Here is a 15,384-nt window from a genome sequence, read left to right as displayed (position 1 = left end):
TGACATCTCCCCTAGTTTTGTACCTTCACCCTTTTCTCCCTCATTAGACCGTTGTCTCTGTGTGTGTGAGCCTTGCCCACTGCCTCAAAATATTTCAAAATCGAGCTTATTGTCATCAAGCGTAACCTCGAGTGAGGCCGATCCGCCCTGAGCGCGAAGGGCTGCAGCTGGGCGGGAGCAGACTCAGCAGCACAGAACACGGGCCGCCTCTAGCAGGCCCCTTGCCCTCCGCAGGGCACCCAGTCAGGCGGAGCCGGCGGCGCGGGCGCATCACCCCGCGCGCCAGCCCGGCGCCGCGTGGAAAAGGCGCGGCACCTGGACCTCCGCGGACTCAGTTCCTCCTTCCCTCCCTCCCCTGGTTCCGGGGCTGCGGGCAGCAGCCGCAGGTACCTCCGGCGTCGGTGCGCACACTTCCCGCTCTCCTCCTCCTCGGCGCGCGCGGGGCGCAGCGGGGCTGGTGCCGCGGCGCACGCCGAGGGAAGGGCGCGCTCCCGGCTCCCGAGCGCGCGCGCGGTTTCCCCGTCCGCGCCCGCCCGCGTCCCTCTCCTCCCGCCCCCGCCTACCGCAGGCGGCAGTGCGGCCCGCCATGGGGAACGTGCCGTCGGCGGTGAAGCACTGCCTCAGCTACCAGCAGCTTCTCCGGGAGCACCTCTGGATCGCGGACTCAGTGGCAGGGGCGCTCGACCCCGCGCAGGTACCAACCACCGCGCGGCCCGGGCGCGCCCACCCTCTCGCACACCGCCAGCGCCCCTCCCCCATTGTGTCGCCTCTGCACCCAGGCCCTTCCAGGAGCAGTCTGTCGCTTAGGCCTCACCCCCTGCAAGGTTCCCGTGGCCTCTGGGCAGTAAACTCGGAGACCCGCCCTGCGGAGCAAACCCAGCGGAACCCCTACCTGTGGCCGCTCGCAGGTCCCCCGGAGGAAACCGCTCCTTCGGTTTTCCCCTTGGAAGGGACGCATTATATAATATCATTTGTGGTTTTAGGCCGTCGGCCAAGGACAGTGTCCTTATTTTCAGCTCCCTTCTTGTACTGCGGAACAGAGAGGACGAATTTGCCAGAATGTGAGGCAGAGAAAGGAGAGAAGCCAGCACAGAAGGTTAGGAAAACATGGCAGGATGCGCTTGCCCATCGTATCGTTCGTTATTCCTGGTGTAGTTACGCTTCAGCACACTGGAACAAGCTTGGCAAAAACGGTAGAAAACAGCAATTTCACACCAAAATTTAATCCCATGTGGTTCCCGAAAGCCCATTTTTAGACAAAGGCAACCTAGTAGTATCCACATACATGTGATTTAATGCATCCTCAAGCAGAAATGGCAGGTAAATGTAGAAAATATATGTGAAGAAATTTACTTTGCCCTTCAAATTTAAAATTTCACGAAGTCATAACAGTGATAGTTGTTACATGAATGTTAAACTGGAGAGACACTGAAGGTTTAGTTATTTCTTTTGAATTTTGCTGGGTGCAGAAAAAGTTGATTCCTGATTTATCTTGTGAACAAAATAATATTTTAATAGGCAAGCACAATTTTGCTATGTGGCTTTAAATAAACTATTCTGATGTTATCAAATTTCCTATTGTTTTATGTAATCAATCAGAAATTCTCAACTTTTGTTCCCTAAGTCTGAGACTTTATATGACTTTTGTTGATGGATTAACATTGTATTTTTTTCTCCCTGGCCATGTTCTGATTTTGTGGGTTTGGGGGACAGTAATCAAAGCTAGGGTGCTACATGAGGGTGTCTACTTTGCCCTGCGAAGATGTGGAAGCTAAGCTAATTGGAAATGACTAGGTTGACTGATCAAGGAATGTGAGGGATAGGATTTTGACATCCATCAGTCTAATAAAGACTTTTTGTCCCTTACTGAGAACTAGCAATTCCTTCTCTAAATACTGTCTTTTTTATCCCTCAACTGCTTTGCCTGGGATGCTCCTATTTCCTCAAACACAGCTTAAATATCACTTCTTTTGACCAACTTTTTTCTACTTTGAGAGTTAATGCCCCATTTCTGGGCTTTTACGGCATTTTATACATAATTCTGTTGTAGTCCCAATCTTATTGAATTGTAATTTTTAATGCCTTGTCTGATTTGAACTCATAAAGCATTGACACCTGCCACTTGACTCTTTGAAATTTATCGCCTTCTGCTTAACAACACCCTTAGTGCTTCAAGCCCCACCTCTCTGCTCCCTCAGTTGGAACCAGACTGGCTCAATGGCCTGTATCTGTCTAAATGTTCAGGCTCTTTATGACTCTTATCTACACAGTTTCAGTTACTATTTGTATATCAGTGTCTTCCAGATTTATATTCCCTTCTCTCTCTTAAGTTCCAGTCCAGATGTTTAGCTACTCACTTGACATCGTCACTTGGATATCTGAAAAGCGATTCAAACTCAGCATTTCCGAAGTTGGATTCATGTTCTTGCCCATTAGAGTCCCAGATCTTCTCTAATATTTTCTATCACAGGGAACACCTTCACAATTCATTCAGTCCCACAAGCCTCAAATCGAAAGTTCCTTATTTTCGTTTCCCTACATCTAAAGTGTCACTAAGTGCTGCAATTTTACCTCTTGAATTTCTCTTACATCTATCTGTTTTTCCAGCTTTACTCCTACTATCAATTTTAAAATGGGATGATCTTTCATGGATTCCTAGACTATTGCAGTCCTTCAGCTCACTGTCTATATAGCTAGTTGGGAAATGTTCTCTATTTCAAATAGAATCATGTTAGACCTTTTTTCCCCTTTTTAAACAACCTTCTATGAATCGCCATAGCTTTTAGGAATGAACACCTACACTTTAAATGTGTTCTCTGAAACTTCAAATGGTCTTTTCATTGCATCTCTCTGCAACATCATCGTAAGCTCTTTTGTTCTCCCCACAGTGGCCTCTGAGTTCTCTAATATACTTTCCGTTGGCAACACGGTCCTTGCTTGTTTCCCCCTCTGCGAGGAAGATTCTTTCCAGCTAACTAACTTCAGATCCCAACTGAAATGTTCTTTTTCATGAAATCTTTCTGATTCTCAAGGCAAGCAGCCTTGTTATCATATATTGCCCAGTGCACTAATCTTTATATATATATATAATATACATTACATATTTATTTTGTGATTATTTGATGTTTAATTTCCTGCCAGACTCTAGGCATCATAAAAGTCAAGACAGATTTCACCACAGGATTCTCAGCATCTAACAGAATGCCTGGTTAGTTTTTGATAGCCAATAAATACTAGTTGAATAATAAACGAATGAATGAATGTTTACCCTTCTAGGCCTTAAGCATGACATGCTTACAGGGACAGCGAAATTCTTCTTAGCACATTCAGGGTTCAAAGCAGTGATTGGTGTATTATAGTACAATGATAAATATTTGTTAAATGTATGCTAACGTGATGGAATGAATGCGTGATGTCAGTAAAGTTTGGTCTCAGTGATGGGTGATAAATGTTATTGCTGTTTGTGTCCTACCTTTTCATCTCATAGAAACTGGTCATACTTTGATGGGGAGAAGAGTTGAAAATGGATTTTGGAGGCTGTGAAAAGACTGCACGTGCTTAATCTGTTGTTCTGCGTAAATCTGTAGAGACAATCCCGAACAGAATCCCTGTGATTTGAAATTATTTGGTTGCAGTTGACACAGACAGTTTTTTGAAAGAATCATGGGCTAGACGGAAGATTGGAAACCTATACCCTTTTCTAGAATGAATTTATTCTAGCATTTTGTACAGGCGATAGCCTGGCTAGATCTTAAAATTTCATTTTACACATTAGAGTTAATAATATATCCCTGATAAATTATTGGGATATAATTAAATAAGGTGTGTCTGTATGTGCAAATACACGTACACACATTTGAGATTTAACAATTTATTACCAAATAAAAACTGTGTCACTGAGCATGAAAGGCTTATGCTACCACAGCTCCACTAATTAAATTATTTGAGTCTCTGGTTTTTTGCTAATGACATTGGTTTTGTAAAAGATTTCCTTAATAAACCAAGGGGTTAAAATTAATCATTTTGTGGTTTAAGCTGTCTCTAAGGGCTTGTTTTATATTTTATTTTTGTCCATTTAAAATGGGTATGCTGAACCTGGCTTGATTAGTATATTTTAAAGTTTCGATTACACTTAAGTTTCCTAGTAGAACAATCCCTTTTTGATTTCCAATTGCTGCTTAAGCAGTAGCTAAATTTCTTCATATATTAATACCCCATTGCAATCATAAAATTCCCAAGGACCTAAACTCTCTAACACAAACAGTATTTCAAATGTATTAGATTTATAAAAGCAAAATTGTAGATTATGAGATTAAATTTATAGTTATTTTACACCATATCCTGATCCTTTAAGTTACATTTGCTGTCAGCAAAAATTAGGATTCAAAGTAAAGTATTTGGTGTTTAAAGGGTCTCTTGAATTTACCTAAATGTATTATATTTCTGCTTAAATTAATCAGAGGATAATGTAATTATATACCTTTCAGTTTGCAACTACACTGAACTTAGTACATTTACTAAATACCTGAGAATGACTGGGGAGGAATTTTCAGAAAGGAACCAAAGTGCCATTCCACTGTTTTCTGTTTGTCTCAGGTGTTTTTTGTCCCCCCCCCCCTTTTTTCTTTTACTGTTTCTTTTGGAATTATGTATTTTTATTATTTATTTTCCCTCTGCAGTATAGTTCATTAGTTATATACTGTTTTTACTGTATTTTTAGTTGTTATGTCAACACACAACCTTGACTTACTATTATATAAATTAGTACTGTTACAGCTATTAAAATGCAAATATAAGTAACTCCCTTTACTGCTTCTGCTTTTCATATTGTTGTATATATTAATTCTCTATATGGTATATTATATATATATATGCATATATATGCCCATACAGTCAATGTATATTTATATTGATGCAAAGCTTGTTTTTTCCTTTGCTCTTCATTCCTTTATTCCCATTCTTTTATATAAAATTATTGCCCTTCAAATAGAAGGGGATATATATATATATATATATATATATATATATATATAGAAGGCTTTATATATTATTTAGTAAAAAATCTGCTAATGAATTCTTTGTTTTTCTTTGTTTGAATTTACATTTATTTGAACACACACATATATACATATGCATATATAATTTGCATAAATATAAATGAATATTGACTATAAGTATATAGTACATATAAAGAATTAAAATACATGATAGCTGTAAAAAATGCATATTTCTTAATGGGTGCAATGAAAGCCAGAGACAGTGAACTCAGCTATTAGTCTTATTTTTGGTTCTTTGATAATAATGTATCTCTTGTCCTCTTTTCATTGTCTTTGATTTCCAACAGTATGACTATGATGTGTCTAGATTTATTTTTCTTTGTATCTGCTAACGGTTCATAGCACTTCTTGGATATATGGCTTGATGATGGCTGGCTTTCATATGTTTTGGAAAATTTTCAATCATTCTCTTCAAGTGTTGCTTCTGCTTTTTCTGACTCTTCCCTTCTGCCTATAGTTTGAAGAATATCTCAACTTTCCCTGGGACCAATTTATTTCTTGCACCCATTGTTTGATATTTCATCCTTTCTCTCCATCTTCAGTCGAATGTATTTTCTTCTCCCCTGTATTCAACTTCACTAATTCCTTCTTCAGCTTTCTCTAATTTGCTGTTAATCTAATTTATTGGGGTTCTTAATTTTAGTTATATTTTTGAGTTAACATATTTCTATGTGATTTTTAAAACTAGTTTTTAGCTCTCTGCCACAATTCTCCATCTTATCATAAATACTTGAATATTTATCAGAGCTATTTGAAGTTCCCTGTCTGATAACTGACTCCAATATTCAGATCTCCTGTGGGTCTATTTTATGAATCGTTCTTCCTGGAATGCTTATTCATTTTTGAGTTTATTATGACACCTGGAATGAAAAAAATTATAGACATAATTTGAGGCAGTGAGTGATACTGTCCTCCAGCAAGGGTTATTAACCACCACCCCACATTTCACTCACTCCTCAACCCCTGCCTCTGGCAGTTATCATCTGTTCCCTATATCCATGACTGATTTTTTTTCAGATTTCACATATAAGTATGATCATAGAGTATTTGTCTTTCTGTGTTTGATTTACTTCATTAGCATAATGCCCTAAAGGTCCATCTGTCTTGTCGCAAATGACAGAAATTTTTTTTTATGGCTGACTAATATTCAATTTTATACACACACACACACACACACACACACACACACCCCACACTTTCTTTATCTGTTGATGGACACTTAGGTTGTTTTCGTGCCTTAGCTTGTAAATGATACTGCAGTGAACATGGGATACAGATATATTTTCAAGATAGCGATTTCATTTCCTTCAGATAAATACCTGAAAGTGGAATGCTGGGCCCATTGATAGTGCTGTTTTTAATTTTTGAGGATCCTCTGTACTGTTTTTCATAGTGGCTGCACTAATTTATATTCCCACAGTATACAAATGTTCCCTTTTCTCCACATCCTCACAAACACTTCCTGTATTTTTTATAATGGCCATTCTAACAGGTGTGAGGTACAGGAAGATTATCTTTTGCTTCTAGCAGGCAGTAAACATAAGGATAGCTTACATTAAGCAGATCGGATTGGATGCTTAGCTGGTTTGAGATTTGACCTCCTTCATTTCTGAGGGCTAGTATTTTTCTCTTCACCCTTAACTTTTATGTTGTAGTTCTTAAGGGATTCTAACTAAAAGGCTTAAGGTACTGCCTAGCAGTGGCTTAGCTGGTTGGAGCATCGTCCTGTACACCAAAAGATAGCTGGTTGCATTACACTCAGGGCACATACCTAGGTTTCGGGTTAGATCCCTTGTCCAGTGCTTATGGGAGACAACCGATAGATGGATGTATCTGTCTGTCTCTCTCCCTCCCTCCCTTCCTTCCTCTCTTTCTGTAATCAATAAAAACATATCCTCAGGTGAGGATTTTTTAAAAAAGAAAAAAGCCTAAGACATTTACTAGGCTGCTTCCTCCTTGTTGGGACCTGAACTCAAAATATTTCCCCCATAGCCTCTGAGGCTCCTGGAAGCTCTGATGATCTTCCCAGCTGCTAATATGGAATTGACAAATGCCTCAAGAGGAAAGTCATGCTGAAGGCTTGGTATCACCACAACACACCATGTTCTGCATAATATATTGGCCACTGAAGTACTCACTACTTTGGCAACTCTGAGGCTATCAAACAACTGTTTTTCATTCATTTTTTTGTCCAGATTTTATGGTTTTTCTCAGTAAGCAACTTGTTCCAAGCAAGCTAGTTGAAAGATTAACAGTGTAACGGGAATGTGAAAAACACCAATTTTGCAATATAATTTGAATTGTAAAATATATATATTTACCATATTACAAAAATTTTGAAGTGGCTATAGTCCAGGTAGTATGAAAACTGTTTAGAGTAATTATTTATTTATTTTTACAGCTTTGTTGAAATATAACATTGTGTCACTTTAAGGTCTATAGATTTGATACACTTTTATCTTTCAAAATGATTAGCACCATAGCCTTAGCTAATACTTGAATCACTTCACATAATTACCTTTTTTGTATGTGGCAAGAACATATAAGATCTACTCTCTTAGCAACTTTCAAGTATATGATGCAGTATTATTGACTATAATTATTATGCTATACATTAGAATCCTAGAATGTATTCATCTGTAGCTAGAAGTTGTGTAGAGTGACAATTTAAAGTTCAAAATTAAAAAATAAAAAGCTTGGCTGCTTCATAAAAAAAGTGACATTTTATGGAAAAACACCATTGCAATGCCCTCCACAATACATATAAATTATGAGAGATGGAGAAGATATTTTTTTAAATAATGTGAAAAGTAGTATTATGCCCAACTTCAGTATCAGGCTTTGGAGAAACAGTATACTATCTCCTCCTCCTTTATGTGTGGATGAATGAATTAATGAATGATTGCAGTTCCTTTATAATATTTTATCTCTATTGGTATTAGTTTACCTCATATCTTTCCATTTTATGGACATGAATTTGTTAACATTTTCTTCTTAACCTTTTCTTGCTTAATCTTATGGTTCATTTCATCCTGCTTCATTCATTCATAATGAATCTGATTCACTCACTCAGTAAGCTTTATTAGAAGCCTACGTATTTTATCAACTTATTCAGAAAATGCTTTGTAGGTTTGTTGATCCTCTTGTCCAGATGCATATGTTTGTATCTGTGTGTGCATGTGTGTTATGTGCTTTTGATTTCTACTTTTTGAAAAAATAATTTTCTATTTATCTGAATTCTGAATTGGTATTTTAATATTCTTTATTTGAATATTTAGCTCATGTAATTTAGCCTGTTAAAAAGTAAGTGCCTTAAGACAATACGTGTCCATTTCTCTATTATTTTACTTTAAATATGTCTCATAAGCTAGCCTCACCACTTTATCTTTTAGGCTTTTTCTACTTTTTAGTATTCTTATTTTATATTTAAATCAGTAGTATTGTTTGAGTCAAGATATTTATTTCAGAGAATGAACTCATCTTGAGAAAAGCCTGTTTTATTATTACTATATTTTGGTTTCTCAAATAGCATGCTACCAGGTATATTGCCATTCTCAAGACTCTCTTTGTTGATATAAAATACCTGACAGATGAAGTAGAAGTAGAGCATTACAAAGACCTATAGTACTGATGAAGCCCAAGATCTTAGAAATGGGCACAATAGAATTAGAAAGTTGAAAATATAGGTGTATGTGGTCAGAGGCTTAAGAAGTGAGCAGTCACAAGCAATAATAAGCCCTTCGTATGACCTTGCAAATTAATGGTGGCTGAAATGGAGTAAAATTCCAGTGACTTGTACTGGAAACCAAATATTGGATAGACAGTTCACCAGGACATTGAATATTCTGCAGAATAGTGTCAAAATTTGGGGTGAAGGGAATGATGAACTAATTTCTTTTTTCTTTTTAAAATATATATTGATTGCAGAGAGAAAAACGGAGAGAGAGAGATAGAAACATCAATGATGAGGGAGTCATTGATCGGCTGCCTCCTGCACGCCCTCCCCCCACTGGGGATCGAGCCTGCAACCCGGGCATGTGCCCTGACTGGGGATGGACCCTTGATTTCCTGGATCAGTGGTTGCTGCTCAACCACTGAGCCACACCCAGCTGAGCTGGCGCACTAATTTCTAATGGTCTCAGTATGTAAGAGATACAGGTCCTCTAGTGGGGTAAAGGAAGGTATTGCCAAATCAAATGGATCTCAGAGTAACAGGAGTTTTTATACAAGTCACAAAGGAGTAACCATTTTCAAGATGTAATGAAAACTAAAGATGCCATCTATGCTCTATTCATTTAGCAAGGCGTAGGAGACTAAGCCGTCTTTACATGAGAGGGTTGCAGATCAGGGTGATCAAGACTTCGTTTAAGGCCAGAAGATGCTGATAATTTTCACTAAATAGGTTGAAAATGTGGTGGAGCTTGTTATGATAGAGCTGAGTTTCCAGGTGGAAAAATAGAGAGACTTGAGTCTTAGCGTAACACAAAAGGCAGAAGAAGTAGATGATTGTTGGAGATAATATATTGCTAAATGGCTGAAGAGAACAGAACTGTGAAATAGGGTGTGGTTTACCAGGTGAAGGATCCTCAACACTCGTGATGGATGTGGGTCTTAGCATCAGCCAAATCCTGGATTTATTATTGCATTCCAAGAGCATGCAGACTCTAGATCTTGGAGTCACCTTTAATTTGAATTGACTTAAGTGTACTTTTGAGAAACAAGATTTTTGTTAAGGCTGTTCACATATTGATATCCAAAGGGAAATGATTGGGTCATGAATGCTGAGACCATGGGCAAAAACTCTGAGGGTTGTGGCTTTGTCTCTGTGCCATTGGGAAGTATGCTCCCTAGTATTTTATAAGAGATGCAGCCTTTTTATATCTTACTCATATTTTGTTTTTAACCAATTAAAATATGTTATTTTGTATGTGTTTTCTATTAAAAAAACCTTTTATATAGCTACCACTGTTGAGTATTCAATATGTACTAGGCACTGCCTAACTGCTTAATATGCAATAACTTATTTAATCCTCACAGCAGTCCTTTTTATAGATTTAGTAATTGAGATGCAGAAAGGTTAAATAACTTAGTCATGGTCAACAGCTAATGAAGAACAGAGCTGGAAGTTGAATTCAGGCAGTTCTGGCTTCAGAGTCCCAGATTTTCACTACTACACTGGTGCTTCCGAAACTTTCCCAGTGATTGGAATCGCCTGAGATGTTTATGAAATGCACCGGGCATTATGATTCAGTAGTTCTGAGTTGGAGCCCAACTATCATTGTTTATACTTCACGTAATTTTAGAAAACACTGTGCTGGGTGATGGTGCCACCTTCGATCCCTGTATCTGCTGTCTGAGGGCCTGCTGTCATATCTTGTTTCCTCTAAACTGTCTTTCCAGAGCTCCTGGCTCCTGACCATGAAAGACTCCTATGAGTTTCAGCTTCCTCTCTCTCCTCTTTGAGGTTGAGACTAGAGTTCTGCCTGGAATAGAATTGCATTGGATACAAAAGGAAAAACAACTTGGTTTCCAATACATTTCCTGTTCCCTCCAATCTCCAATACTTTCTGTCCTTGGATTTCTGTTGGCTCCCGTATTCCTTGCTTTCTCTTACTCCAGCTGGCTTTCCCATCCTTCCCTCCCCAATCCTGTGTTCTTGTTTTTCCATTAGCTCTGAGCTCCTCCAAGTCTTCTGGCTTTCTTTATGCTTATTCACTCTGTGCTGTAACTTTCCCTGACCCTTTCTTCTCTCCTTGTCGATTCCCTTCCAAGTTTAGCTTTTATTTTCCCTAATCAGCTAAGGGACTAGACTGTGCAGACCCATAACTTTACGGGTCGCTCTCATGTGACAGATGGTATTATAAGAGATAAAACAAAATTGTATATTTGGATATTTTAACAAAATTTCTGATTTGGAAGTGATGGCCTAGCTTGCTTGTAGCCCTAATATCCCTGTTTCCTCCTGCAAGTCTCTATTGTTAGTTTAAGTAGGAGATGCAGATTGGCTGCTGTACAGGTGAGCCAGATTTAACCTCTGGAAATAGGTTTGTTCAAGACTATACTTAAAAATGAAATACAAATGAATTCCTCAAGCAGGACTTGCACTCTTCAGTCGTTCATGTAGCTGCCTCAGGCACCCAGGTTCTCTTCCTGAGCCTATGGATTTTTGATTTTGGGATCCTTGATGGACAGTGACATGGGGATACTTCAGTGAGACCATCCAGGACACTTCTGAACACTGGTATATTTTTCAGCAGTGTAGTGCCTGGTCATGATCATTCAGCAGGCAGGACGTTGTCTTTAAAGTACCAGAAGTTTGCCGTCTTCCCTGGACAGTCTCCATTTTCTGAGTGATGAGAATTCATTCCTAAATGAGCACTCAGGTATTTTTTAATTTCTTCTCATTGATCTAACCCTCTTGAGGAGCCATTTTTGTTGTTGTTTTCTTACAGAAAATAATATGGATTGACAGATCTTGTTCCCAAAACATTCATTCTAAAATCAGACTTTATATAAAGAGAATTTTATATAAACATGATTTAAAACGTTCATTGAAGTTTATATTTTGAAACTTCTTTTTCATGTAATTGGTATGAGAACCAAGTAATAATTGGAATGGGAAAGCTCTCTAAAAAATGTAAAAAACTAAAGCTGTTGTTTGTAGGCAATGAGACAGGGACTGGAACTGTGGGTTCCAAACACACTTTAGATAGGTAGAGCCGATATTGCCTTCCCTGGTCTAGAGAGAGGAAGAGCTGTGCCCTGGCTGTCCTGGCACTTTTAAGGTGGTGAGGACCATGGTGGGGGAAGAGGGGCACCTAGTTATGGGAGATAGAACTACTAGAGCTCCCTGTGCCTGGGGCACTGTCCAGGGCACATTTGCATTTTTCATTGCTGTAATTATCTGAACGGTCATTTCTTCATTCCACTTTTGTTTTGCATCACTTTTTTTTGCTGTCCTTTCTTGCAATTCAGTTAAACACACACACTTGTAATATTGTTCCAATTCGGTGCAGAGGGAGTTAGTGATGGTGATGATCATAGTCTGTGTTGGAGGTTCATTTGAGGTCAAATGGAATTTGAATAGATAGAAGCAGTCCTGGTCAGAATAAGTTGGTTGAAGATTTATGGGCAGAATTAATATAGTGAAATTGTGGAGAATTCTTTAGTTATAAATATAGATGTGTATGAACATGTATGTTGCAATATACATTTGTATCTACCTCTATATATACATATCCATCTATATGTCATATATCCAATCTATTGTCTCTTACAGAAAAAGTAATTTAAAGACCTTTAATCTTAAAAATTGCTTTTTTTACATTTGATTTGAAGATGGATGCTCGCTCTTTGCAGGTGGTGAAGCTTTTCTTATAAGTGTGTCTCATGTTCTCCACCCTTCCCCCCAACAGCCCCAATTTTTGTGTAGTGGTTAGTGGACCCATGCAGAGTTCCCTACCTAATATGTTTGAATAGATTGAAATATTTCTTTTTTAAACATAATATTTGCAGTGCTAGGTTGAGGTCTTCTCCAGGGGTGAAACTATACTTTATTTACCTTTTTGTTATATAGAATACATAAATACTTCGATGCTATTTAAATGTTTATGGAACTAAATAGTTTGTATATGTTAAGTATAGAAAATATCCATGATATAAATTTTTTAAGTGCCTTTGGCCAAATTAACTGATTCTCTAATTGGCAAAAATATGTATTTAACTTATCAAAGATACTTTTGTAAACTGGAATTAGTAGTTTTAGCTCTTATATATTATTTTTTTTCATCCTGGACTATAATGTGTATTTTAAATCCAGGTGCTCATTTGAAAGATTGAAAACCTTTTTTTTTTTTTTTTCTTGCTATCATTGTAAAGGTCAGAGAAAGTAGAATCTAGCTTTTTATTCACTTTCCATAAATGTGTTTTTATTGAGTTAATTCACACAGGCTACATGATTACATTTTGCAGAAGTAGTAGAAAAATCTAGGGTATAATGACACCCTCAGGGTGAGGCAGCTTCTCTGTTGCAGTGTCTAATCTATGGTCTCTGGTTTTGAGTTCAGCGTTGGGGCTGAATATCCCACTGATAGCAAGTGCATCAAATGTCACCTTCTGCCTATAACTTTCCAAGTCACGCTTCCTTGGATTTGTGAAGTAGGGAAATGCAGATGGCAGGAAACTTCAACTGCATAAACATACCTTTAATATAAGTTTCACTCTATGAAATCAGCATTTATAAAGTCCTTTTGGTGAACTTTATTAACAAGCGATGGGGTCTAGGAAGCTTGGCAAACAAGGAGACAGGAAACCCCAAAGAGAACATGTCTGTCAGACATCTTTCCTTCTGGGGTTTCCTTCCAAATGTTTTTGGATCTTGAAGGAAGCGGAGTGGCTTTCTGCCACCACGTTCATACATCTGTAACCCACTGGGTGTACAGAGTCTGGCATTCACTTTTTAAATTCTTTCCTCAATCTGTATTTATTTCACTGTGAAATAGAAGCCGATCATTGGTTAATATTGAAATCCAAATATGAATCTTATTTCAGTTAGACACAATTTCTGTTTTTTGAGAATTTTGATTTAAGGGCTGAGAATGCTCTGATTTTTTTTAAATGCTGTGGCACAGTTCAAACCTTGCACTTTACAGAAAGCTGTGGACCTGGTTAAACATAAAAGCTGAGGGCAATTTGGAGCTCTGTTTGCCTAAGTTTTAGGGCCGTACTTAAAAGACATTTTGCAAGACCTGTGGAGAAACAGATGTAGTTATTCAGACTTTCACTCCTGAATGTCTGCTATCACTTAGTCCCCTTTCCCTCATGACAGTTTTTAATATTTAATTCTGCTGAATGTATGCTCTAGAAAATATTGAAAGGAAAGCTTGAGCTAAAGGAGGTGAAATACAAGCTTCATAAATACTCATCTCTAGAGAGCTAGATCTTTTAAATCTCTTTGCTCTTTGAAGAATGTATACAGATGTCGACTTTTTGATGGGAAAGACAGTGATAACTTGTTAACTAAAATGTCAATCATTCATCTTAATAAAAAATTATTTATGGGCATTAGTATTATTTTAGCATACCTGCTCTAGATTTGCATGGGACGAATGCATGAATATATGAGATACAAAATGCTACATTAATTGTTAATAGAGTTTTATTAACCAGGGTCTGGGAAATTATACAGTAATGATAATGTCAACCACTCTTTATCAGATAGTGAACTTATTCCAGTTGCTTTGTGGAAGACTATACATAACGACTGAACTCATAGTTCTGCAGAGAAGATCCTATTATTGTCATTTTTAATATGAAGAAAGGAATCTCAGAGTTAATAAAACTCCCTCTAGGCCAAATACCTGGTAGAGGCACTGGACTTGAACCTATGTCAGCTTCCAAAGCCTATATTTCTTCTGCTACATCTATTCAGTCTCTTAACCTGTAGAAACTTCAATAATAAGAAAATTATTTTGTACTCATTTAATATAATTTTTAAAACACATGATAAGGTTCTAGATTAATCTGTCACTTTAAGGAAGCAAACTGTAGTTGCTTACAAATGGTTTAGGATGATATAGCTCAGCTTTCTTCATTAGTACATTTGAGCCCTAACATTTGAATGTCCTCCTGCTTCAGAAACTCTTGAAAATGATTCCATAGTTCTTTGTAACCATTCAAAACTTCTCCTTTCACACACTACCTACCAGCAGCCCTAGTTTTTTGAGCTGTTTACTGAAAAACTAAGGCTGTATAGGATATTTCTGAGACATACATCCTTAGATTCCACTAACTAGTTCAAGCTCAGGGCAAGTACAGTTGACTCAAAGTCTAATCAAAAAGGACAGATTTATATTGAAAGTTCCTAGTTAACTTCTGTTGAAAAAATTGATTTACTTTACTTCAACCATTGCTTCTTTATTTTTTCTAAGTGGCCATCAAAACTATGGTCTGTAGAGTAAAACCACACTATAGTACAGTAAAAGGAATTAAAAACCAAACAAAACACAAAAAACAAACCCAGTGACCTAAAGTCACTGCTGAAGCTCTATTGTGAGGTTAATAAAAAAACCTTTATTAATATGACATGGGCTATTTGAAGCACAGAAAACAATAAGTTTCTCTCATTTGTCACTAACAGCATGAAAGTAAAGATAATGGAACCATTTATATAGAATTGATTAGAGAATAAAAAATACAGTGGGTGAGAAGGAAGACACAATGACAAGGCAGTTGTTCTAACACCCACAATGTGTGCCTAAGAGGAGAACTTCAGGACACTTCTATTTGAGAAACAAGGAGCTCAGGAACCACAGCCAGTTAGGTTGTG

At 37.8% G+C, this 15,384-nt stretch overlaps 1 protein-coding gene across 1 annotated transcript in view; it reads left to right on the top strand.

The window, feature by feature from the left end:
- The first annotated feature begins 508 nt into the window (after nt 1–508).
- HMGCLL1 (3-hydroxy-3-methylglutaryl-CoA lyase like 1) overlaps nt 509–15,384 on the top strand; it is a 132,485-nt gene continuing 117,609 nt past the window's right edge. The window contains exon 1 of the mRNA XM_087817451.1: nt 509–694. Within this exon, the coding sequence (XP_087673577.1) occupies nt 587–694 (108 nt within the window). The 5' untranslated portion in view covers nt 509–586. The remainder of the gene's footprint in view (nt 695–15,384) is intronic.

This window comes from Miniopterus natalensis, chromosome 5, assembly GCF_054644295.1.
Source record: "Miniopterus natalensis isolate mMinNat1 chromosome 5, mMinNat1.hap1, whole genome shotgun sequence".
NCBI classification, from domain to species: Eukaryota; Metazoa; Chordata; class Mammalia; order Chiroptera; family Miniopteridae; genus Miniopterus; species Miniopterus natalensis.
The sequence above is the reverse complement of the archived record's forward strand: the minus strand, read 5'-3'. Positions and strand labels throughout refer to the sequence as shown.